This window comes from Cygnus olor, chromosome 6 (genome assembly GCF_009769625.2).
Source record: "Cygnus olor isolate bCygOlo1 chromosome 6, bCygOlo1.pri.v2, whole genome shotgun sequence".
In the NCBI taxonomy this organism is placed as follows: domain Eukaryota; kingdom Metazoa; phylum Chordata; class Aves; order Anseriformes; family Anatidae; genus Cygnus; species Cygnus olor.
Genome location: NC_049174.1, coordinates 33,359,779 through 33,386,810, shown reverse-complemented (window position 1 = coordinate 33,386,810; position 27,032 = coordinate 33,359,779). Strand labels below are relative to the sequence as shown.

The window sequence follows — 27,032 nt, the reverse complement described above, 5'->3', positions numbered from 1 at the left end:
TCCCTCCTTCCCCTCCCAGCCATTAAAAGGAAGAGCTATCAAGCATGGCCAGCCACTGTACACTGAAGTTACGTGGTACAGGCTCATACACCCACGTTGGATAAGAAAACATACGTGCATCTCTTAAGATGCTGTAAAGTGTCTAGGTTTTGCTTTTCTGGCATGCAAACAGAATTTACAGTGTGTTCCTAAGCCTGAGCACCATAACATGAAGGAAGCAAGGGAAACAAGTTATACATGGAACTTAGAAATAATTTACTAGTTGATTGTTTTGATGGAAATCATTGTTTTTGCCAATAATTAAACAGGGATCTACAACTGAAGTTGGAAAATTAAACATAGGAAATGGGATAATTTCTGCACAATAGAGGTGAGGTAGGGAATTTTATTGAAAATACTTTTTTTTTTTTTTTTTTTTACAATTTCTTAGAAATAAAGTCTTTCTAATCTCACACAAATGGCTGTACCTCAAAAATTCAACTATGCTAATATGAAACATTTATATTTACAATTTGCCAAAAGAATATACAGAACTGCTGTTTTATGCAAATACCGAAGTACCAGATCACAGTGAGATACATTACTTCAGCACTTCCACCATTAGGAACAGAATTAAGGTTCAATGTACAAAAGAATCTCACTATTCTACAAACCTTGTATCTCACAAAAAGGGAATATTTTTAATAGTGTCATAGCAAGGTCTGCACTAAAGCTTAATTTTACAAAATTACATAATGTATGTACTCAGATTTACAACAAAAAACCTGTAATCAGTGATGAACAGAGTAATAGTGTCGTCTGTTAGCCTTTTATTGCATTTATTCAGTCATTCACTTGGGAGGTTGAGGCTGATCAGTGAATGAATTTTCACTCATTTCACACACCTCAGCCAGGCCCCAATTCACACGATTCACTAATTGGCAGTGGGTTTCAGTCAGGGAACATCAGTGGCATCTCACTGCATGTCCTCTCCCTCCCTCTCACCCCCTACTCCCACCACACTGAATTTAGTTCCGCACACAAAGACAAGTACAGTTTCACATATTTACAGTCACATTGAAAACCAAAACCAATGGGTTTTATGGATATTCTTTACAGAGAAACCAAAAATCAGTTTGGATCTCAAGGTAGCATAGCAACATTTTTGTCCACAAGATTTCACAATTTCCTAGAATCAAAATAGGAAATAGTTATTTTGAAACAGCACCTTAAGATGAAGACCTATGCTCTTTTCCAATTTATATTAGACAGGCACTAGTTATCATCCAGACATTTCAACTCCAACTTACGACATTAATTGCTATATTTACAGTACAATATATTGCTTATCCAAAGTGGCTGTATAAGATGCATTTCATGGCACAACTATTTAAATAGACTTGAAAAGAAGAGCAGTGTAGTGCTTTAAAGACAAAATTAAGACAACTTACTGCTTTTTCATCCACCTGCCCATGCTATAGCCTAGGACAGTATCTAATGCAGATTACATTTGCTAAAAGCCAGACCTAAGATTAGAGCTGAGACAGAAAGGAAACAGACGACATAAGGATATAAAATACTCAACAATGCAGAAATGTAACAAAGGGTTTAAATACATTCTGAACAGAGAAAAACAACCACAGTACGGCTAAGACAGCTTTGCATTTTGTACATGGGCCAAGATTTCAGGTTAGATTTAGCAGAAGATGCCATCAGGTTTCCATTTAAATATTCCTTAGTGTAAAAAAAAAGTATCCATAGTTCAAATAAAACTTATTCAAGTAATTACAAGTGTTTGCATTACTGGAAAGAGAGTATTACATAGTAATTGATATACCTGTAGTTACATCATACAGCAACTACCATCTGGGTAGGTTTTGAGCAGTTTTACCATTTAAAGCACGCTTTAGTAACACAACTGGAAGGGCTAGGCATCAGGTCTGACACCTGAGATGACAGAATTACACAAGCACTAAGTGAAGGAGGTGGCTTGGCAAAATTAGCAAAAGCCTACTTCACATCCTGTTTGCTTCTGAGTTAAAATAAGTGACTAAGAACTGTCTGTTGCTACTATATACTGAGTTTGTGTTGAGGTACTTCATAGCTTATGAATAGTTTTGAGTAAGAACCCAGAAAGTTGGTTCACTTATCCAGGCTGAGCTGTAGTATTGGCTTTGAGAACACATGAACATTCACACCTGTCATTTTTTTTTTTTTTTTTTTAAGAGCAAAACACTGTGGAAAGAGCACACGAGCTGTAACACTGACACTTGCAGGCAGATAAAAATGTATGCTAGTGGTTTAACTGGGAGACTGATTTTTTTTCCCCACAGAGCTGAAAAAACAGAACAAGTATCTTCCAATTTGGTAACTAATGACAAGTACAATGCACAGAATCAATTAATACTATTTTATTGTTGGAATATAAAGTTGGGATATCAATAGTTTTATTCTTATTTACTGTGAAGACTGCATTCACCTGTAAAAGAAATATGGCATCACACACAAGTACACTTTTTGGATTTCAGAACATGGATATTATTCTGAAATGGTAATGGAAACAGTGACCCTTGTTTACTATTAAAATAAATTATGACTTCTTAAAAAAAGATGATTTTCCCACCATGACAGTTATTAATTGCAGTTAAGTCACATTAAATCTACATAACCATTATTAACAGCTCTGTGTCTATTTTACTGCATCAAGCCAATAAACATTTAAATGCACTTCACATCAAGAGATTATGTAAACTTTTATTTTAATTCCTTTTTCCTTCAAGAAATTAGGGACATTTCAAAGCTCTGGCCACAGTCAGCAAGCAGGGGCCCACCCTGTTTTCTGCCTCGTGGGTAATACTGTGCGGTGGAGACCCTACGTGGTACTGGATGCCTTCTCTAGTGAAGTGTCCCTTTTAAGTGGCTTCCAATAAGGCCTACAGTTTATAAAGATAAACAAGACAAAGTGCCATCTTGGTTTGGATAACTGATGGACTCTGACAAGATAAAATAAAGTTATGTGTATTTTGTTATACTTACAAGCAGCTCCAATCCTGAGTATTTATGGTATATCTAAACATACAAAAATGTATGTACATTTTTCTCCACTTTCTTGTAAACAGTTGTCAGTATACTGTTTTAATCCCTTTATCTTCAAAACATGCAAATCATACATACAGTATAAATACACAAGAAAACAATTACACTCATTCAAAAACTAAGCAACAAAAAGTTGTGGCTGCAGTATTCAAAATTATAAATAATCAATGCTCGAGGCATCCTATGCACCTAAAAGCAGACGTTCATTCTACTGTTCTTAGCTGCAGTTGTAGAAATACTGAGATTTTTGCACCTTCCATGCTATTACAGTATTTATAACACTATCATATGTGGAGATAAAGACTCGTTTACTATACCTCTTCTTTTCAGAGTGAAGGATAAAGCAGCACTTACATATACTGAAACCATGGCAGCAACAGCTGGTGTTGCTACTGCTAGAGTAGGAAGTTTTCCGTTCTAACAATTCTTAAATTAAAAAAAAGGAAAGAAAAACCACCTAAGAATTGACTACATGTTCATTCCTTGGGCACTTAACAGCGAATCCAGCATGTCGAATGTGTCTTTGTAGTCCATATGCTGGCTGTTTGTACTGTACTGGTGATGGGCATCAGGACCGTTCTCCACTGGCTTCTTGTCCAGTTTCACGAGGGTGCTGAGATGTCCGTAGCCCACCTGGTATGTGACAGGGGGAGGAGGGGGTAAGGGAAGGTTAAAAACAGAGCTGTGAGAGGATACATACTGCTTAACAGAGGAAGAACTAGATGAACTACCTGAACTTTTGGAACTTTTGCTCATTTTGGAGTGGTGGTTGTGAGAAGCATCGTTGCTGTGCAACTTCTTCCTTGACGAGCCGGAACTAGAGGAATTGCCGTCACTACTCAGACCAACGGGACTCCTCAAAACAGTCGGTGTTAAGCCGTCAGCACTATGCTTACTGCCGCCACTACTGCTGCCACTGTGCGAATGGGAGTGCTTGTGACCCATACTGTGGTGGCGATTTAAAGAGTGTTCTTTGTGCTTTTCCTTGTGTTCCTTGCTAACGTGTGGACTTGAGTGCTTACTTTTTCCACTACCCTCATCTGATGAGCTATGTCTTTCTGAGGAGGAAACTTTAATTTTCATTTTCAGCTCCTCCTTACTGGCACCCTTTTCTGTGGGCGGGATGGGTATGCGGAGTTTGAGCGAGCCTCCCTTTTCTTTTTTATCAGACAAGTGTTTTTCAGGCTTCTCTGCGTTCGCGATGGGAATTTTCATTTTAATAGGAGATGTAACGGAAGCACCACTGGCTGTCTGCGCCGGCATGTGTTTTTTGTGTGGCTGTTCGCCTGGGGTTGCTACGTAGTGTTCTCTCACATCCAGTTCAAGGGTTTCTAGTTTGCGTTTCTCTCTGTATTTATCCAGAGACATTTTTTGAGGAATTATTACGGGAGCAGCAACTTGTCCGTGGTGTTTGTTTCCTGACTTATGAGAATACTCTTGTTTGACAGCAGAATGCTCGGCAAGTTTGTCGGGTCTGTGATGTACTCCCGAGTGCAGCTGTACAGACGTCCCTGGCTGGAAGTTCATATTATACTGACTAGGAGGTAACGTCTCCTGTTTTTGAGAGTATATTTGTTCTGTCCTGCTTTGTTCTTGATGCTGAGGCCATTCCTGGTGGGATGCCAAATTGTATGAGGTACTTGGCATCCCGGTTGCTAGTATTGCCAAATTTTCAGGTGCATGACTATCTGGAACAGAAATACTTCCTGAGGTCAGAGGTACTGGTGCAGGAAATGATGTCGATGGTTTTTGGAAACTTGTATTCGCAGCCACACCAGTAACTGTATCCACCAAAATGGAATTCTGGACCAAAGACGAACCAAGAAGCGAGTTCTCTGATACCTGTCCATCACCTTTAGGTTTCCTAGCAGCCTGAGTTGCCTATGCAAAAAGCAAAGAAGTGAGAAAATGCACAGCTTAGAATACTTGTGAAGAACATCCAATTTAGCCCAAAGGTGAGGATAAAAGCTGACTCAAGGTTTCGTCCCCCAGCCCAGCTACAGGAATAAAGAATAAATAGGATAAAGCTCCAGTTTTTCCCTTGATTCATAGTTCTCCTACAAGTTCACTTCTTTTTGCTGAATTGTTACAGGAAAATTTCTTACCCGCCAATTTCTAATTCTCTTCAGCCTGCTAGGTGTTTTTTCCAGTATTTGCAGAAACTCGTGAGTTAGTTCTGGGTAGAAAAAAAAAACACATGTTTTACATCTGATTCTGTAACAAGCAGGTTTACCTTTAATCGGTTTTCTAGGCTAACAGAATACTGCTTTAGCAGTACAGGTTACACATGACTTGAATAGATATTTAATCGAAAATCTTGTTTGATAAGTGCTGAACAAAAATGGCTGCAGTATTTCACCACAACAGACTTTAGCCACTACATGCATTCTGAAAAGCAGATTCCGCATTTAAGATTTTATTCATACTCTTACGGAGTCTATATTTATTAGACCAAAAAGTTTCTAGAGGAAACTGTACAAACAGCAGCTCTTAAAATAACACATTTGCTATCCAGCTTAAGCATTTCTTGTGTGACGTTAAATTTCCTTTAAAATCTAAACCTCTAAGTCACCGTTTCAGTCATTTCACTGAACTTCAAGAGCAACCAGTAACAGTTCTGGGCAAAACATCAGCCATGGGACCCTAGGAAGCACTATTTTAAACAACAGGTTTCAGTTAATTTGTGTTCAAGGCAAAGCAGCTGGCTGAGTTTAAAGAAGTCCTTGCAATTAATAGGCCCACAAGGAAACCTAGGGCTCTGCACTTGTCAGCTGCAACAAAAATACTTTCAACTGAAATTTCATGTTACTTGTAAGCTAAAAATAAATTAGGTACAGTCAGAACTCAAATGCAGGAGTAGCCCTACTGCAGGTCTGGAAGAACTGGCTCCTCCAGAACTCCACAGCAAGTTACGAACTAAGTTGCTCCCAAGTGCAAAAGCACCTCACCACTTCAGTCTGCTCCCAAGTCTTTGTTTCACACACCAGCTCCACAGACGCCTAAAGAATTAAGCAGCGGTCACTGCAGGCTCGCAGCACACATCTCACAGGATTTCAAGAATCACAAGGATGCACGCTTACCAAACACGCACAGGCAACAGACAGCTGAAAAGGCAGTGTAGTGGCTGAATTTGAAGCTACAGGTACAGCTTAAAAGAATCCTAAGACAGAGCCATTTGAGCTTGCAATTTCAAGCTCACTCAGGTGCTATGCTTCACGTGGCATCCACTCCGGTTTGCATTTTCAAAATATAATCAGGCCAGTAAGAAATGAAAGCTCAGCAGACACGAAGAGCAGGTCACGGGGAGCTATGCTGGGCCATACCACACCTGGAGGCTTCCATCATCACCTCTCTGAAATAATTCTTTGTTCTAGAACTACAAGCAAAGCCCAATGGATGTGAACCCCCCAAAAACCACCACCTACATAAGTCAAGTACAAAGGCCTCAAGTTCAGGCCCCACTGTGCTAAGTGCCATTTCTGCCTTCTAAACCTTACAATCCACAAAGTAACAGGATAGCACCCAGGTACTACTGGATAACATGCAAAGCAGGATCAGAACAAAAGATGGTAAAACTTCTAGGCATATGGTCTTCTAAGTGTGTTTTCTTCCTGAAAGAAGCCATTTAACAAGAGAAAACTATTTTTGCAGGAGTTTGAGGTATCATAGGCTCTGCTTACGTTAATACAGAATTACGTTTGTTGATGTTAGTTTTATGTAGAGTTTTAAGAACAGCTGTCTCAGTGACACCATACATTTGAACACCTGTGTACATAAAATTATCTGGATTCCATGGATTTGCACAGATGTTCCTCTAGATGTTTTCCCTGTTCTGGAAAGCCCTTAAAAGCCAAACTCTAACCTGTACCTAACAAAAGGTCTGTGCGTATCCCAGCTCACAAACTGAAATCAGAAGGGTCTCAAAACTATCCTCCTAAGCCTTTCCCTGTCCTATACCTTCCTCTTATCTGAGGACCCTCTGCACGAAGCCAGTGAAACTTATTTTAGGCTTAAAGCTCTTACTGTACTGTGCTCCTATTCTTACAGACATTATTAATAAGCACTTGAAACTCAAGATGTGGAAAGGCAGCACTACTTACCGTCCAGCAATTCCAGAGTAACCGAAGGATCCACATATTCCCACCAGTGTTTTCCATCAGTTGATACTGGAATCTCCCAGTTAGACCACTTGCAGGCCAAGTGAATGCACACACATGCTATCACCGTAGGCTTGTATTGAAGACAGAATGTAGTAAGGTGAAGACTGTTGCATAAATTTCATAATGAGGAACCAAAGGAAATCAAACATGTAAAATAAAAAACAAACAAATCAACCATTAACACACAGCATAAGATCATTTGTCAAGTAACAGCAGATAAACATTAATTCAAGGAACATACTTTGAATTAAGTTCTAAATATATCTTACTACCTTAATAAAACAAAGGATAGGGCATTTATCTGGCAGAAAGTTTAATTTGCTTCTTCTATAAAAAGGTGCGATTAACAGTAAAGAAATTTACCAATTACTCTACTGTACTTAAGCACTAAGAAAGAAATTAGTATAATATGGTCAATTAAAATTCTACCTACAGTAAAAAACCATACAGCTCATTATGCAGTCTCCAAATTAGACTAGCAGATGGAGGTACACACAAGTTCAACAGAGGCCAATGAATTACTTGTCAGCTTAGCTTTCACTAGGCCTGAACCTGGGATATTTGTAAACTCAACTTCAGCTTCCAGCTGGCACCAGCACAAAAACATTGGTTCAGTATCACCACTTTATCACAGCTTATCTTAAGAGCTGCTTCAATACAGAACACTGCCCACTACGGAACCCCCAGGAAATGCTTGGTTGGAAGAATTCTAACCAACCAGTAGTAGGTATTACTTAAAACTTAGCTACACACAGTTGAATTCTGATAAGTAAAGCTCAAAGTTGTCTTGCAAGAAATAAATTGGAGTAATCAAGAAATAAAGACCGAAGTCTGCTCTCAAATTTTATGTTTCTACAACAGGCTACCCATATACAATCCCCATCTGGAATCCGTTAAATTTAATACAAGTACTTAAGTTTTAAAACTGTGTATTAAGTTTAAAGAGCTGTTTCTAAAAGGAAGAACATTGGACTACTACTAGTATATTGGAAAAGAAAAATCAACTGGTTGAAGAGATCTTAGGCCCACTACAATTTTATAAGTTAAGATTGGATCAATATATTTAAAGTTAAGAGAAAACTGCCATTAATTACAAGTGTAAACTAGAAATAGTTTTGTACTTACCAAGATGCTCGAATTTCTAGGTTAAGTTTATCTCTTTGTAATCTTTAGCTGCTATTCAGGCTACCAATTTTAGACTTATGCACTCACAATCGAGAAAATGTCATCAGAAAGCACCACTACACTTCTCATTGTGCATTTAACCCCTTTGTGCCATCAGGCCCTTGTACAATACACCGCACTGCAAACAGAAAGGTACCACCACTGTAGATGGCCCAGTCTCCTGTTGCAACAAGGGTAAGACACATGTAGGGGGCCCTGCAGTAAAGGAAGCTATAGTGTGCTACAACAGTGCAACAAAGAGGTTCAGGATAACAACCTGTTGGTAGCCATGAAATAGGATGTCTGTGCCAAATCCTTGCTTGCTGTAAGAAAAAGAAAAACAGAGAGATTAAGCATCTACTCTAACTTGTGTTCATTTCTAAACTGAAGCAATTTTGCCTTCCAAAAGCACCATTTCCTATTTTCACAGAACTGATTTGAATTTAACTAGCTAGCCTTTAAGATCTCTCCAAGATACGGAAGTGCCCATCATATTCAGCAAGTGGAGATGGACCAGTCCTTCAGTTCCCTGACTCTGACCCCGAGACAACCCACAGACCAAAGTTTCCCTTTGCTTATCTACCCCACAAAAGCCTCATACGTGACAGCACTCTTCTAGCCATAGCTGCTTCCCCACTCTCACCTACAGCTGCCCCCCAGCGTAACCCTGCCCCACCTGCAGACTGCAGCAAGGCAGTCAATAAAAGCCAGTTCCTACAACAGTGCAAGTTCTGCCCTTTGAGAACACAGTGGGATAGCTGGAGAACCCACCCCACCCCCAAAACACAACCACGTCTCTCCCCCAGCACCTCAGAACACAGCAAGCTCCCAAGACAGATGGTTAACAAAACTAAACAAGTTTTCTGCTCCCCCGATCAAGAGCACAGCACTCACAACATTTTGTTCCACATTTCTGTTATATCTCCATTGAAGCTTCTGATATGAATTAAATGACTGCATTTTAGCCAGAAAGAAAACCAACCCAGGACCTCAACATACCAAAAAGGACAAGCCAATGACTTCCACTGCTACAACATCTAGCACTGCCCCTACCAGGGAAGCCCCCGTGATCCTCACTCAAGTAAAGGACCTACTGTAACGCATACATAATGGGATAGCTGGGCACAATGGCTTAAACCAAGGATTGAATGCAGCCTTCATTGAATTCTTACTTTGACACTATCACTTGAAAGCAGTGCTACCTGCAGAAAGGGTATTGTTGAATTTTATGTCAAAGGGTACACTGTCACAAATCTTTATTTTAAAAGTGATCTTTCCATTAAATTTGAGAAATACTACAATGGCCTTTCAAATTTAATTTAAGGAACATGTATTAAAAATGGGATGATTGCCAGAGGGTATAAATCAGGTTCGTCTTCACGCTACACAGCTGGGCAGTGCCATAATCTGAAAAGAATACAGAAGTAGCAAGGTAACAGGAACCACTGCTACATAGATCCTGCTAATCCATAATAACCAAAAGGTGAGCTATGTGACAGTATTATACTATAATATTTAGTTTCCGAACTATAATGGTAATTTTATGTCAGATAGGTATGTTCAATTTCTTCTCCCTCCCATCCAAAGTACAAGGCAGTATTAACAAAGAATGTGAAACGAGACTATTAAAACAAATGAAAATATAGAATGCTTTAATAAGACTGAAATTGATATCTTGCTCTTCATTTTTCATCAAAGTAATGTTTAAAGGCTCTTCAATCATATCTACGTTCTGTACAGTTACAACACGTTTGAATTACGGGACCAGACCAAGAAGCATCTCTACTCTCACTGAAATGGCACATCTGAAAAAGGAGGAAAAGCAGATGCCAGAAAACTTCTATTTAACATCAGCTTGAAAGTTGAGTAAATCAAAACACATACCTGGAAGAAAAGAATCACATCTTGAAACACACGTTTTAGCCTCAACAAAAAGTTAATGTGATAAATACCTTAACCTATCCTCTAGACAGTATCGTACACGTTTCAGTGTAATTACAGCTAAATTCTCAACATTGCCAAAACCACGCACCACTGAGAACAACCGTCCCAAACTCTTCTCTTACATTTGGGGCAGCTTTGGTTTAGTAGAATCTATCCACTAAAAGCTAATCAATCTTGGTTCCTGTATTTTGTTATTTCCTTTCGTGGAAGGTGCATCTCCAAACTACAATCATCTGGAAGTACAGAGGTTAAAACAAGCCAGCACAGCTCATCTGTTACAACTCACAAGCCTCAGTTCAGATGACTGACATCAGCCATTAACAATCAGTTTTATATTATATCATTCAGGAGTGATTTAAAAACACCTAACCTGTCTCACCGCTGCAGAAGCGACCGTAAGGCAGGGAATTACTTAATTAGTAATTAAGATTTTCAAACAGGACTTGCTGTCTCAATACACATCCCAAAAAAACTACTGAGTTCAAGAAGTTACCAATATGAAGCCAAAATACTTCTTATTGGACATGGCCACACAGTTCAACTGATGCAATTCCAAGATATTCTGAATCTTTTCTTCACACTAACTATCTTTGATCTTGAGATAATCATGAAAATGCGATTGGCAAGTCACCCTTAGGAGCATGGAGGCTTGCTGTGCCTAGGACCCTGAGAATGTAGGCAAGTATCCCCAGAAAGAGGAGGCTGCAGATAAGCCAGTCAATATTAAAAGACAGAAAGGTTGCCAAAATCCTTCTGAGCAAAAAGAAAACCAAAGCCACAGGCTCCGAATGGAGCTATGTAGGCAGACACCTGGTGTATCTGGAAAGGACTGGAGGTGGCCACGGTGCAGGTGTTCAGGTCTGAGCAGTCCTGGCGGCTTCTCTCTTGGAAGCTTTTAAACAGTGGGAACAGGCCTGTGAAAGCCTAAGGTGAAAGGTCAGAATGTGAAGGCTGCCGGTGGTATGGCTGGAGTACAGCTGGCATCTAAGATCCTTCCACACCACTGAGATTTAAGTTTTCCTTAGAGCACCCTCTGAAAAAGCCGATTCATTCAGATTCACCTCCTCTTTTGCAGACTTTATCAGCCTGACTTAACCAACAGCAGCTGTGCACACAGATACTGCGGTATGTTTGAAGAATTTGCTAGTGACCTTCCAAAAGATTAGTAAGGATCATGGGTGTTCAAGATACCTGATAACCTGCAGAGCAGCGAGAACAATCCTAGAAATCCTTGTGATCCAATCCTCGGTTCCAGGAGAGTGTCATGTACCAACACAGAAAAAGGAATGACTGAAGACTTCCCAAGATGTGGATGAGAATATAGATTCTTCCCCTTCCAGCTCCACCAGAACCAGGCTGAGAACAGACTGATTTTGCACCCGAGCTTTAAGAGGACATTGTGATGGTCTCAGCACTAGGGCAGCTTCACTGCTGAACTAGCACGCAAGCCAGTAAAGGTAGTTTGGCACCAGGAACAGTTTTTTTTTTTTTTCCCCCTCTTCTCCTCTTCAGCACTGGAGCATCCTTGGAATGGGCACTGAAGCTTGCCGATGGGCCTTTACAGATCCACTGCCCCAGATTCCTTAGAGGACCTAAGGAACTATGGTCCTGTTTCCTCTTCTCAGTCTCTTGACACTGAGGAAGAATGGTGCAGAAAAAAGACTGAGCCCACACCTTTCCTTGTCTACTACCCTGACTAAACTGTACAGATAGAACAATTTAACAAACCCACGGATCTCTGAAGATCAGAATGAATAATTAGATACACCTTATGCCTGAACATCATGAGTCATTACGGACCTACCCAATCACCCCTTACTGACAATAATCTGTCTTGTCTAATACTACTTTCAGACAGGCTTTCAACCAGATGTGAAGAGTTCAACTTTTCCTTTAGTTGTATGTTGAAGCAGATTATATTGATTTGCACCAAGTCCCCCCCACTAGTTCAGCTTCCAGGAATTTGTTCCGGTATGCCTCTACTAGTCACTGGGTCATCTGACAAAGGACTTGGCTGGAACTTCTGAGCCTCAGCAACAGAACCCATTTTTTGTATTTCTTAAAGGGAATTACAGATTAATACAGGCGAGAGCATAAAGCACACCATCCTGGATGCAAGATAAGTAGTAATATAGGAATCAGCCTTTTTCTTAGCAACTTCATTAAACTTAAGTTTTAGCCAGTTTCTTTGAGGGACCAGGGCACCTTCTCACCACACAGCAATTCAACACACAGGTGCTGAGCCACAGCCTTGTTAAGCACAGCCGCATACCTCAGCTAACTTGTAGCCTCTCTTTTGACAGTTGAGCAGTCAGCCAAATTATCTTCTTCCCTTCCTTCTCCTCTCAAACACAGAGTTTAAGGTTTTAATCATAATAGATAAGTTAATCCCCTTTAATATAAGAAGGGATCACTTTGCCTTCTAGAATAATACTTCATGTCCAAGACAGCATATTACCAGAACTGGATGAAGAAACCTTAAATTTCTTCAGCTTCTCAGTCAAGCCCTTAGGGCTAAAGGGATCAACACTGACAACAGTTTTCGATATATGTGGAAAGCTTCAGGACTGGATATCCAAGTGTAGCACTCACATTAAAACAACAATGTCCAAGAAGTAGATTTTGAGAACTAAAATCATGCCACAGTATCACTGTGCCCCAAAGTCCATCTCTTTACTCAATACATACAATTCTGTGGAAATTATTCTCTACTTGCTTTACTTGTGAGTGTGATTATAGATTTCATACTCTACATTTTTAATCTATTTTTTCCCTCCATGCTTTTTAAATGAGTTATTCAAGCCTTGTGTTCATAGCCCATACCACCCTTAGGAGGGGGATATGCTGTCAAGAATCCTACTTGCATGTACCTACACCAGGAAGCATGCCTACTCCAGTCAGGAGGTTTTCAAGCACCTGTAGTATTAAATTCACTTTGCACCAGTTCTTGAGGTATGTAGATTTTCAGCCCTCAGTGGAGTCTTCAGATTTCAGGACTTCATATAATTTTTAATTTTATGTATTTTGTTAAACTGCACTGACATTAACTACTAGCTTTAAAATTCCAAGTTTTAAAAGTAGCATTAAAAGTAGCACGTACCTTCAGCGTACGAACTGCGTTACTACACAAAAGCAGCACACAAAATGCACAGGAAAGAGCTGAACTGTCTTAGATGGTTATGTACCCTTGACTAAAGGAAATGAAGTTTACATAACATATGCCTTTCTTCTTGTAAGCTCCAGTAAAACACACTTGCTAATGGGGAAATCCTGGAGTAGCTACAATACTGCTTATCACCCCTCCCCACTCCCCCAAAACACAGAGCTTAAGTGCAGGGGCTCACACAAAATCAACAAAAAGTGTGCTTTTATATTGACCAAGAGCTAAAAAAAAAAAAAAAAAACACAACACATGACAAAACTTTACAGCTGCTGATTCACTCTGAGATGCTAGGTGCAATCAGACTTATGCACTGACTCACAATCAAATCTGGACAGAAAGCAAAGAATCTTCTTAAAGAATTGCAATAAAGCTACTTTAAATGCAAATAAGCTACAAATGGCACCAGCTCTCCTCAAACTCTGAAGACACTACACCACTAAGCTACTTCAAAATGAGAAAGAAGAAATATTTTTCCCTCACAGAACAGCTTTCATTCTAGAGTTACTAGAAAACAGACCTAGTTAACATGATAATGTTACGCCTACCTTTCTTATATTTTATAAGGGGGGAGAAAAACAACTTTGAAGCATTTAACTTTGCATTTTTCAATGCAAACAAGAATGCAAACAACTAATGACTAAAGATCAACAACTACAGTCTAATAATTTCCAATTTTCAATTAAAGAACACGATCAAAGTGAAAAAGCTGATTTTAAGTGCTTTTTCAATTGATCCCCAATTTTTCATCCTCCATCTTATGAAAAGTTCTTTAGAACTCTAAAGGAAACTGATTTAAGAGTTAAAGAAGGTGTACCAACACTCTACAAAAAAATACTGAAGAGCAAAACAGATTTCTAGCTAGAGTCACGTTAATGAACTGCATATAAGTTAGAGGATATGAAACACCAAAGGTTGGAGGTTTGCTACCACCCAATCCAAATTAAGTACATCCTTCTCTAGAAGGATAATTAGTCACATCTTTAAGTATTTGCATGCAATAGCAGACCTGCTATGCACTCTTTATATCCCACAGCTCATTACCTAAAAAAAATTAAGGTAGAAAGCTACTGTTAGCTATCAAGCAGCACAAAGACTAAACTTTATTTTGTAAAACTACTTCAGAGTGAAAGTAATCAACCCAGAATTTAGTTCTCAACTACTAATTGCTTCTGTCATTTGAAAGAACATGGAACAGATTATTCAATCAAAGCTAATAAGCAAGCAAAAGAAAAATTCATGAGGGACAAAGAACTGGACTCTTCGTCAGACTGTAATGGTTAAGATCAAGCTTTTAGTAGTTAGTCTTAAACAAACTCTTTGGACAACATAATTGATCATACTGCACAAATAACATCACCTATAAATTTTACTAGAAATGTAAAAAAAAAAAAGGGCTTACGGAAGGGGATAAAAGCCACTGACCTCTCACTAATTGCGTACATTTCACAACATCTGTGTGCGGATGTTCAATGGTAATCTCAAAACCTGAAGAGTTAAGAATATGTTTTAGAACTATACATTTCCATCTGTACAATAAAAAAGAGACCTTTTCCTTCCCCCAGAGACCTAATACCTGCTAAACCTTTGCACTGCAGTATGTAACACTATTTAACATGTATTTAACACTATTTAAGCATGTAACACTATTTAACTGCCTCTTATTCTGCCATTTTATATTTCTGAATGATAGAGCCATTTCCAGATCAATTAGTAAAACATCCCTGCATTACTCTCAAGTCCTACATAGAATCTGTGAAGTTACTGCATTTTTCAGGTTGAAGATGCATGAACAGTTTCTAATATACGTATCAGTACGAGCTGTATCACAGACACTGAAACGTGTATGTATGCACACGTCTGCTTTATTCAATCATTTCTGGGGCTTGAACATATTCCATCTATGAGATTACCAATTAAGTCAATTTGTAGGTCAGTCACTTCAGAAGCCTATCTTTGTTTATGAAGCTATTTTAAGAAGCAGGTCACTACTATTTTCTTCCCTTTTTTTTTAAAGCAATACACTCAAAGCAGTATTTAGTAAGTCAGTGTTCTCAGGGCTGCCAGCTATAGTTGTCTCTATTTATGTTAGTTTAAAGCCAGAACAGTTTCTTATCAGAACACTGTATTGTTGATTTTGGAATTACCTGAATCCATTAAATGGTTACGCTACAAATTGCTATGTTCAGAGGTAGCAACTCTACTCAACTAGATAGTATTTTGCTATTGAAAGGCAAAACGGGGAAGAGTACTTGGTATATAAAGCTGTTGCCAAGTGCTTCAGAACACATACAGCTGACCTAGCACATGCTACGTTGTGTAAAGAAATACCAACATGATTACTACCTTGGAATAACATCTATTTGGAAGGGTATACATTTCTACTCCATCAAACTGTCAGAAACATTTATCTGACAAGTATTGGTATGCCTTTTTTCTCCAGAGTGAACACAACAGCAACTGGTGATATAAAACTAGACTCACAGGTCAGAAGTTGCATACAAGAAAATAGTAAAATTCTAGTATACCAAAGGCACATCAAAAATCCAGCTACCTGGGTCCCATGACTGTCTCATGGTAAATTGGCTGCACAACAGGCATTTAGAAAGACATACCTAAAGTTTGAAGCATTATTGTTTCAAGTATAACCAGCTCTTGAGCTTGCTGAAGGTATGCCTGAAACAAATAAGCAAACACGTCAAGACGTAGGCATCCATCGTCTCAAAATTTTAATTACACACTTCCTACTTGAACACTGGCATTATCAACATAAATTAAAGACCACTAACCATGCTAGTTAGCACTGAGCATTCAGAATACTTTAGTGCACTAAGACTTCCTTCTACTTGTATAAGCCTTACTGTAAATTCGGTTATACCTCAGTTACACCAGCCTAACCATCCTTCACAGTAAGACTTACTTAGTTCCAATCTTACAGAGTTATTCCAGCAAAGCATTGTTGGGAAAATGGGGAATGCAATATGCATTATGGAGGCCTGCCAGTGCAAACCTAACTATCTCTAAGCAGGTTATCCATTTCAGAAGTACTTTAAAATACAGCTGGAGATACCCAGTTGCCCTGTGTTCTGGGCTCCAATGTATATATAATCCACCTCCATGTGTCATTCCAAGAACTGGGAGCACAGCAAATAGTTTTGTATGTCAGTTCAGGTCCAGCAGGGTATAACTGGCTCAGCCTGACTTTCAAGCAGAGCAACTCTGGTGCATTTCCACCATACTTCCTCATAGTTGGTTCCAGGAAGCTTCATGACAGGAAAGAAAATGGAAACTGAGAAGTAAGTGGAAGCTGTACAAAGTCTGGCAAATGAAAGGAAGACCAATGTACAGCAGAGACAGTAGCTGACTGCCTGTATGGCATCCTTTAAAACAGAAGGTAGACAACAGCACACAGTCAGCCTCTGGCTGAGAGAGGGGAATACTCAGTGTCCTGAACTCTCTACACAATGTGCAGAACTTACAGAACCACGCGTGAAACCTCTCATTGAATGTCTCGTCAAGATTTCACGTGTGGCAGTCTTAAAAATAATGCAAGTTTAAGGTGAAGCAACCTCTCCAAGTGTTGTAATACAGATATCTGAGTTCTCAACTAGTTACATTAAGTAATACAAAAGATCTGAATGGTTTAAACACAGGTGTTTTTTCTAGTATGCAGACAGCAATAATCCAGTCAAGACAATGTAACAACTCGTCAGATGAAGCGTCATTTGATTATCTCTAAAACCATGACTTCCACCTACATCACTCTTTGTATCCAGTAGTGGCTCTTGAGGGTGAAGACAGGCATGTGCTACTTTAATAACATGTTCGAGTTTCCGTGGCTGTTCTTCCACTTTTGCAGCCAAGAACAATGCCGTAGGAGATATTATCTGAAGAAGAAAAACACACATATTTAACTTTTTACAAGTAGGACTTTATTTTTTATGGACAACACAAACTAGTAATTAGAAAAGGTTTAGAGGTTTAATTTTTTTAAACAGTTCTGAAATCATGCAAGATGGTAAAAATAACCAATCATGTTTTATTTTATAAGTAATGCAATCCTCCCAGCACCATGTGGAAAGAGTAACATAAATGCTACGTTACACTGAGTGAGATGTCTGAGGTCAAGCTAATTCTAGTTCAACACAAAAAGCACAGACTCGGTCAAGAAAATTTAGCCACACCAGAAGTGACTTTTCAAGTTAAAAACACTTGATGAGAAAGCTCGTCCAAGTCCTAGCACAGTAGCGGGCCGTTACACCACCTTTTCAGCACGAGTCAAAAAAGCTGATCTCAGGTTCTGCTAGCATGTGGTTCTCCTAAAAAGCAAGCAACTTGGCAGAGAACTTTAAGGAAAATAGTTTGTTACATAAACATAGGTTATAGAAGTATAATCATAGTAAGTGTAACATCTTAGCACAGCCACTGATGGAACAGAAGTTTATTCCTAGAAACTTTACTATACACCCAGTAGTACCTGGAGAGCAAAGCACAAAGATTCACAAAACACCAGTTATATCAGATGTTAGTAAAGACTACAAGTTACATTTAAAGAAAATTAAAAAAATAAAACTCTAGCTGTCATAAGCTGGCAGCAAAGCACCTACTCAGTGCTGTATCACCTAGAATTTTGCAATTAAATAGTTTTGATGCCTAGCTGTCAGCTAGAATAACTGATTTATCTACACGTGGAACATGGTTAACCACACATGACTGAAAAGAATCAGAGCCCTCTTTGTACACAGAAGTTGCCCGTGTTAAACACGAATTAAGATAACAGCAGAAATGTTCACGTAAATATCAGCAGGTTGAATTGGTTAAAATTAAGTATTTTTTCAGGAATTTAAATAGATGCTTGTTGAGTATTTAAGTGATGCACAGTGCAAATAGTGCAGGTATTGGATTTTTCATTCAGTGCCCACACAGAATTAGACTGAATGAGTTGAACAGCAGTCATACTCCCCCCTAGACTTTTTTTTAAGTAGCCCTTTGTTATGCCGAAATTAAACATTTGGTATGAAATTCCCAATATATGAAAAACTGCAATAAGCTAATTAGAACTGAACATTTAATGACTACCCATTATATTTAAAGAGGCAACAAGTGCTCCCTTGATACATTTAAAGGCTCCTCAAATCACTTTGAAATGTCCACTTAGATCTTAAGGAGAACTTGTAAGCTGGCAGACTTGAGGAAAATTGACACCCTGGGAAGGTGATACCCTTTGATGCACAGAAACGTGCTGTTAAGAAACCCAGTACTGTAAAACAAAAACCAAACCACCACCACTGTGTCACAGGCAGCAAATTCTCACAACTGAGACAAAAAACTCCTTCCTTTTCAAGGAATTTGTAACTTGACCCTTACAAACGAGTGAAATCAAAGCCAAGTGGTGCTGAACAAGGCCATATTAGCACTGACATTTAAGATCCTGACGATTTTTGAGAAGTTCATACCCACATTGTTTGAAGTAAAGACATGAAGTTCTGGAATAAATTCCCTTTCCTAGGGTTGTACTACTTAAAATATGCCTCACTTAAGCCAGGAGACAAATTTCTAAATATTACATGTGAAGGAAAGACTTTCTGGAGTTCTGAAAGCTAAAATATCAACAGGTTTGAGGAGAAGTACAGTAGTACACACATGCAAGGGCAGTCATCTCCAAAGCTGACACCTGATGCTAAGGATTACATTCTCTGACATAATCCTGAGCTTCTGGGAAAACCCACATTAGCAGACAGGGCTGGGAAGCCAAAGAAACACGAACTACTGAGAAGAAAGGAAATTGGCAATAGTTAAGAATCAACAGTTTTAGAGAAATGAGTTTGACAAGAGATTGGACAGACACAAGGAGGTGTTAACTAACGAGAGCCGGCTCCACTTTTTACCCAAGAAAGAGCTGCAGTAAATAGACCGTGATGGACTGAAGCCTGAACCTAGCATACAAAGGACTCAGCACAGTGGAGTCACTGAGGGAGGAAAACTGAGTCATGAAGTGGACGGAATCAGGAACAGCCTAGAGAGTGGGAAGCAGCTTCATTTGAAGATAAAGTGATCCTTTCCGTGCCCTCATGACCACTCAGTTTTTATTTGTTGTTTTTGTATTTAAACAAGACACTCAGCAGTCACAGCTGGGGACTGAACACAACAAAAGCTGTTTTCCTCTATGCAGCAAACCCAACTCCACTGCTCTCTCTCTCCCTCCTGCCCTGCCATCCCACCATTCAGGTTACTGCATTCAGACCTTAGTTCTCCTACCTTCACATAGAAATTTAAGTCAAATACATCCGAATACAAGGCCTATTTCTACCCAGTCTGTGGTTCTGTTCCAAATTCCATACATGGCATTTTCACCATTTTCTTTTCTGAAAAAAGCAACATCCAACTATTACCATGAAAATATTTACAATTCACAAAGACATTCTTCTGGAACCAAGCAACCGAGAGCTGCACAACTCAATTACCAGCAAATTCTCACTCTCTATTATTCTACGTCTGACCGCACCAAGGTTTTACTTCATTCCAAAAACGCACAGCCTTCACCAGGCTGACTTCTGGATATTTCCTAACATACTGAAAAGGCTGAGATCTTGCCAAGAAGTCTCCACATAATTCCTGACCTCCAAGACCTTACATGAAACAGTTCTGTATGCTTATACAAGTCAAAGTGATTAACTGGCATTTAACTCTGGTTCATCAGAAACCTACATACACCACAATTATCTACTTACTTAACAAAGCGTTGGCTTCAGGCCAAAGAATTTCAGGTCTTTGTCTTGCCTAGAACTAGGGTTCGCTTTTCCAGTTTAGAGTAGGTCAGTACTTTTGCCTCCCTTGGTATTTGAGGAAAATAGACATCCTAACAACATTTCATGCATAGTCTTCAGTGAAGAATGCATCGCCTGCTAAGTGTGTAACTGCAAAGTTACTCATAAAGGCTTCAACCACTTCCAATTCTCAAAAATGGCAGAAAAAGCAAGGTAGAAAAAAAGCAGTATTAAAGACAGACTTGGCAAAGCTGTAAGCTTTCTGCTACACAAGCATCCTCATTTGATATAAAAAGAAATAATTAAAGTGAATTATTACACACCCAAAATATTTTAGACTTGAGAAATATCTGCAGAAGAACACGTGTGATTTATGAAGTTAAATTCCACTTTCCTACTAGCTAAGAATATCAGAAACCAAGTTCCAACGAAATAAAAATACAAAACATACAATCCTTATTATTATGATAGTCAGAGGGCAAATTTTATTGGTAGAAGTGGTACAAGTCCTTTTCGACACCAAAAGTACAAGACATCTTGTACAAAGTCTTGCTGCAATGAAGACATTTGGAATAACCTCAGAATGCATCTCCAGCATGCACACAGCTTTCTGAGAACTCCCTCTCCCTTTTAATGCCACTAGTAGTATGTTTTTAGGCTTGATATGCAGCAGCTCAAGACATTAAGTGGTTTCAGTCTACGACGGAGCTGCAAGTGCCACTCTATGATGGAGCAACAAAGAACTGCAAGTTGTTTTTTTTAAAAAGTAATTATTACCAGCAGCTTATATTGCATAAAAACAGCAAATATGTTAAACTGCAAGATTGAAAACAGACCTGAAGTGTCTACAACCAGCCTCTCTGAAGCGTGGTGCGTATTATGAAAGTTTTGAGAACTCGCACAGCTGCAAAGTCAATTCTTTAATATTGCAATTTGGATGGGGTGTGGAAGACAGGGAAGTAACAGAAAAACAGGAAACAAAAGAACACCCCCAAACCCTGCACTCTCAACTCACCTACCTTGTACCTCAGGAAAAATTCCTCCTGCAGCCTCTCTTTAGGCACTTTACTATGTCCCACTGCATGTCACAAAAAAAAACTGGCCGTCATCAAGTATATTTTCAACTAGTTGTTTGGTATTCCACACAGCACTTCTAAGTGTTAGATTTAAAAATACAGCTACCGTTTGGATGCCTTACCTCTTGTTTCCAACATACCACAAATTCTTCCCCCTCCTGTTCTTGAAATCAGCGTACTGAAGAGTACACTTCTACAAGCTGTATTCCTATACAGTAGTAACTGACAAAGTATCACAGAAGTAGTATTTTCAGAAGAATTTTAATTTTTGAGATGTTTTGAAGTATTACTGTTACAGGCTAGTATTTCCTATGAAAAGTCAGCAAGCTCTCCCACTCCCTGATCTTAGCACTAAGTTTGTGCGCAGCAAACCAAAGTTACTGTGCCCTGGTCAGCTGCAAAAATAGAAGTAATGACTTGTACTACTGCTGAGGTGATTCACACTGAAACACAATTTGAATGGCTAGGGGAGATTAGTAGTCAGGGCATCCAATTCTCCTTACCAGCTTTAAGCAAGTTTCCACCATACTGGAGCACTGCAACTGCGCTTTGACTGTGGCATCAAATAAACACGCTCTTCTTTGCGACTGGAAGTACTTTATAAATAAACCATAGTATTTCAAAATGCTAAACCACAGTAATTTAGTAAAAATATGGATATTGGGTCTTTAGAGCAGTAAACGCAACACAATCAAAACACACTGGCCACATTAACTGTCGTGTCCCACCCCTGTGGCTCTACAGATTGAACATACGGTTGTGAGTTCTGGTCCCTATTCACAGCTGATCCTCAAAATCTTGACAGCCTGTAAAATTGTTCAGGAATAAAATTATATTAAGATAAAAAGAAGAGCATTAAGCCAACAGTTATTCAGTAAATAAGCTTCCACTAGAAGACCTGTTGACTAACAGCAATGAAGTGCACGTGACTTATATGTAAGACACACACGTGTATTTGCATAACCCAGCAACCATACAGGAGCACAAATACCCAACTGTGTGTTACTCAACTGAAAACATTAACCTACCAGTAAGCCAAGAAAATAAAGGCTGATTTTTCTTCAATTAGAGATCATGAAGAATTCCAGCTAAAGGCTGTCTAAATTTCTACTCCAGCCTTCAGCTCCCTTCTTTCCATGGATACACATCACCACACGCACACACACGTTAATTGATATGCTGTATATACTGTAAATCTTTTTAGCTAGGTCTCCCGTCTAGCAGTACCTTATTACTTAATTTTCAACTGCTAGTTTCTTCTTGCAGTGGATGAACACTGTTAGTTTTTTTCAGCTGGCCAAGTACTCTGGAGATTTGATATTAAGTATTTATTACAGTCCTCTGCTTTTTGTTTCTCAACACAGAACCTGCCAGATGGTTTGGGAGTAAGAATTCTGAAAGAGGTCCCCCATTCACTATAGAAGAATAGGAAAATAAGTATTTTCTCCATCAGTACACACAGAAAGCTACTGCCTGGCCTTATTAAGAACTACTGGAAGTTATTCAGCATGAATCAATATTACCAAGTGCAAACTTGCAGCGCACTTCCTTTCAACTTTTAGTTGAATATAATTACCTGAGATTTAATGTAACAATGCACTTTATCCTGCTTTAACAGTTGGAGTTTCCATGGCATTCAGCCATCTCATAGCTAACTTGTAAATGTTAAGATTCACAAACATAATTGAAAGCTTAGTTTTCGTAACAAGGGCACTATGTATCCACGTACCGCTGTGCTTCCAGTTCCAAGTGACCCAGCAATTTCTAGCATCTGGCAAAAACCAGAACACAGCAGCTAAAGCTTCTTGCTACCTAAATCTATCCTCGATTACCAGTTAAGAGGACAAACAGTAATCTAGCAGGTGATGCATCACATCACAAGCCCTTGCTCAGGTACCTTTGCACGGAGCGACCTCTCCATTCCTAGTTCATCAAGTCCACAAACCACCCACAAAGAGCCCTGGAAAGCTCCAGGTGCCTCAGCAGCTCCAGGTTACTTCTGCACTGGTGGCACAGCGCACGGAGGGGGAGAAGATGGAACAAGTGTTTTACTGCCTTCGCTTGATATAGTACAGAAGTGCTTCTAAAAGACGTATTTCATTACAAAGCTTGTTGGAACTTGATTCTCGTGTGTGCTATTCTTGCTCTACAACCAGAGAACTGTTTTAGGGGAGCACCTTCTGGTTTATACGTCCACCGGTTCAACACACAGCTCTCTAACACTACATAAAACCCACGTTATACATTTCTTCCTCTTGAGTGTTTCAGACTGATGCACGTTTGACTCTGGTTGTATTTATAGGCTTAGCTTTTATCTCAGAGACACGAAGAACTACAGTCTTGGTAACAAGCTTGCTGCTTGAGTTTGAATTTATCTCAGATTATGCACAAAAATAATTAGATACACCTCTGAAATCTGTCTACAAGCTACTATGTATTCCCTCCCCAGCGAACACCAAATAAGATGCCCATTTGTTCAGCCAACAACAATAAATTCAACACCAGACACAAGAGTTGGGTAATGCTGTGACCAACTGCAATCACTGTCCACCCAAATTTCCGACCAAGGTTTGCAACACTCCACCCCTTGGTAGACCACGGCCTACTCTGGTCGAGATCATAACATCTTTCACGCATCTAATTTATTTTGTCATAAAAAGCCAAGGTCTGAAAAAAAGTCATCCTCGCCACTTTATAACATAATGTCATCATCACTGCTCTTGCAAAGTTAGCATGAAGTACTTAAAAAAAAAAAATACAAAGGATACCTAGAATATTATTTTACTGTTTTTTTCTATTACATCCAGTACTATGGACATAAAATAAAAAGCTTGAACTCTTGAAGTTGGTATCTTAAGTTCCTCGCTTACAAAACAACACTTAATTACAAAGAATAGTTTTACTGAAGAACTCTGCTCTTCGTAACACATTAATCAAATCCAGCATGCTCATTTCATTAGATGAAACAGGATGGCCAGCGTTTTCTCAGCAGATTTTTCTTGTCTAACATGACTTATTGTCAAGCTACTTAAGACAGGAGTAGTAAAATGGATTTATACTGGTTTTCAAGAAGAGATACATAATCCATATGGATACACATCTACCCACATTAGAATTGTCAGACACACCATGCTAGCTCTGCCGCTGCCTTCATTAAGAAAAATGTGTGTTCCTGCACATCAGCCTTCCCAACTACAGCACATAAGCACCAGCCAGATTCAAAACATCTAAATGCCTTCGTCACGCATCTAAGATGTGTTTGCTGATGGTGCCTATTTTCAATTTGTTTAGACGGCAGAAAACAAAATAAAATAATTCAAAGTTGAAGAGAAAGTATCGTTACCACTAGTAAACCATTGGCAAGAAGCTGGAAGGCCTATAAACACACTGAACTTTCCAATCCAGCAGAGGAACATGACCCTTGTTAGCTATGCTGCCAAAAATACGGGCACATTATTACAACGCATAAAATCATACTTACGTTTCGATTAAATTTTGTGAAGGAATGGTGCATATAAAACCTGTGCATGTAAACAATTGCAGTATTTATTGTCAGCTGAGATCTGGAGGACCAAATTAAGGAAAGAGCAGATATTACGAAAACTGTTTGCAACTAACGAAAGCGTTGCTCCTTCTACACCAACCCTGGCATCCAACATAGCATCTCCAACTGGAAACAACCTGAGAAGGCGATGCTGAGTGGCATTACGGCGTACTTAGCTGGTACTAGCACGGATCTCCACAGGCAGCGTGGCGGTAGCAGGCTGGCCCCCTCATTCATTACGCGAGCCCTCCCCGCCTGATGACACGCGCTGCGATACGGGCTCGAGTATTTGCGTTTGACCCCAATTTAAACATTTTTTGGCCGGGTTCGGAGGGAGCCCGAGGGCCGCCGCAAGCCCCCAGCCGGCGGCGCGGGGCCCGCCCGCCCACAAAGCCTCCGAGGAGGGGGCTTCGGCCTCCTCCCGCCCGGCGGCTAACGGCGGTTAATGAGGGTTACGGACGGTTAATGACGGTTAATGAGGGTTACCGACGGCGACCGGCCCCCGCCCGCCCCAGCCCCGCCGGGATACACGTTGAGGCGCTGGCCCATGTCCTGGATGAGGTTGGCCGCCTGCTGCCGGTACGAGAGCTCCTTGTCGGCCTCCACGCCGCAGCGCCGGGAGGGCGTGTTGTCCAGCTGCTCGCGGCTGAAGAACCACCGCGACGCCGCCGCCGAGCCGCCGCCTCCGCCTCCTCCGCCGCCGCCACAGCCCCGCGCTGAGGAGCCCGCGCCTGAGCCCGCCGCCGCCGCCATGACGCCGCCACCCCCTCCCCCCCCCCCGCGGCCCCGCCCGCCGCCGCCACCGCCCCCCCACCCTCCGCGGCGCCTCTCGCGAGAGCGGCCGCGCCTCCGTGAGGGGATACGCCGGCTGCGTGGCCCGGCCCCTCTCCGGCTGCGTAAAGGAGCCGCCTACCGTCTGGAATACGGAAATGACGTGAGCGGCGGCGCTCCGTTGGCGGGCTCGGGGTCTGTCAGGCGGCTCCTCTGGTGTGTGGGGGGCGTGGGCGAGCCGAAACCAGCCGCAAAAAAGTGTTTTGTTTTTGTTTTGTTTTAATTTTTTACAGCCCCAGCTGGGATTGACGAGAGGCTGAGCGGGCGGGGTCTCCGAGCTCAGATTCACCTGGCTCCTCTGCTGAGCCGTGCTTCCCGCTGAACTCAGTCTGATGATTTACTAATAAACGAATAATCTCTCCTAATGTTTGCGTGCTTTCCTTTCTTCCTTTTAAAGTTTAAAAAACAATATCTCCCTGAAGTAGGAGCAGCCACGAGTGGAGCTTTGCTGTCCCAACTTGGTGTAGCTGCCTCAGAAGTGGGTGTGGGTGTGCGAGGAGCGGCTCTCCTGCTGCTGCCTGGGAGCTCCGAGCTGTCGAGGCTTGCTCAGCACCAGGAATTGGTTATTTTGCTGGGACCAGGTTAAAAAAATCACTTACTGCATGTCTCAGGGTCTTCACACACACGCAGGAAGCTTGGTGGAGCAGGTCTTGCTCTGAGGTATTGCCAGGTGCTGTTGTATCTTCTTGGACTGTTATCAGCTGGGGATACTGGCAACTTGGCATAACTTGCCTCTTACTTCACTGAACTTCCTTGTTTGAATAAAGGCTCACAGATTTCTTCAGACCTCGGTTATTTCAGTGATCCTATTTATTGCCTCACAAATAGTACACAATGGCACGAAGAAGGAGGCAGAAGCTGTCAAATGGGAATACGCAGCAGGGGTGGGAGAAGATAACTTTAAAGAGCTTTGACAGATTTGAGTTTAGTATTTTAGCATCCCCTTCCTCCTCCTGACAAAAAAAATAGGCACTGTGTAATGTTTTGTGAGGTACCCAGGGAGCTGGGTTCATTTAAATTCATTTAAATCTATTTTATCACCAGCTAATTGTAGATATTTCTCACTGGGTGCTCACACAGGATAGATACTGATTTTCAGTAGCAGTTTGAGACAACTGCATTCAGTGGTCCAAAGGTACCGAAAGGTGTCTGTATTTAAAGTGCTGGTCATCATGGTTCAAAATGAGAGCTTCTTCTCATGTAGCATGTGCCACTAGGACTGTACAGCAGCTTTGGTCACCTACAGTGGGGTCACAGCTAGTTCTTCTACAACTTCAGTGCTAATTTTATATAAGCAGTTATGATTTTATA

General features: G+C 40.4%; 1 protein-coding gene and 1 long non-coding RNA gene across 6 annotated transcripts; one reads left to right on the top strand and one right to left on the bottom strand.

Moving 5' to 3' along the window:
- Positions 1-277: 277 nt before the first annotated feature.
- CCNT2 (cyclin T2) lies at positions 278-25,675 on the bottom strand. 5 transcript variants are annotated; one of them, XM_040561568.1, is made up of 10 exons: positions 25,420-25,673; positions 24,828-24,909; positions 17,262-17,390; positions 16,119-16,179; positions 14,929-14,991; positions 8,677-8,722; positions 7,176-7,339; positions 5,181-5,251; positions 3,807-4,956; positions 278-3,708 (listed from the first exon to the last, which is right to left on the bottom strand). In XM_040561568.1, the coding sequence occupies exons 1-10, from the start codon at positions 25,641-25,643 to the stop codon at positions 3,644-3,646; spliced, it is 2,055 nt and encodes a 684-aa protein (XP_040417502.1). In that variant the 5' UTR covers positions 25,644-25,673; the 3' UTR covers positions 278-3,643. The 5 variants fall into 5 exon arrangements, with proteins under 5 accessions (XP_040417502.1, XP_040417506.1, XP_040417501.1 ...); XM_040561572.1 differs by having other exon boundaries at positions 278-4,956; positions 25,420-25,675; XM_040561567.1 differs by lacking the exon at positions 25,420-25,673 and adding an exon at positions 25,063-25,389 and having other exon boundaries at positions 2,718-4,956.
- A 14-nt stretch (positions 25,676-25,689) lies between these two features.
- LOC121072187 lies at positions 25,690-26,080 on the top strand. The gene is made up of 2 exons (XR_005821051.1): positions 25,690-25,856; positions 25,955-26,080. It is a non-coding gene; the product is annotated as an uncharacterized LOC121072187 (long non-coding RNA).
- The last annotated feature ends 952 nt before the right edge of the window (positions 26,081-27,032 follow it).

Excerpts from the sequence above, each read along its gene's own strand:
- CCNT2 (XM_040561572.1), bottom strand. The coding sequence starts at position 25,643 with ATGGCGGCGGCGGCGGGCTCAGGCGCGGGCTCCTCAGCGCGGGGCTGT. Across the intron at positions 8,723-14,928 it reads ATGTACGCAATTAGTGAGAG|CAAGCAAGGATTTGGCACAG; the intron begins GTCAGTGGCTTT and ends TTTTTCTTACAG. Across the intron at positions 4,957-5,180 it reads AGAGAATTAGAAATTGGCGG|GCAACTCAGGCTGCTAGGAA; the intron begins GTAAGAAATTTT and ends CTTTTTGCATAG.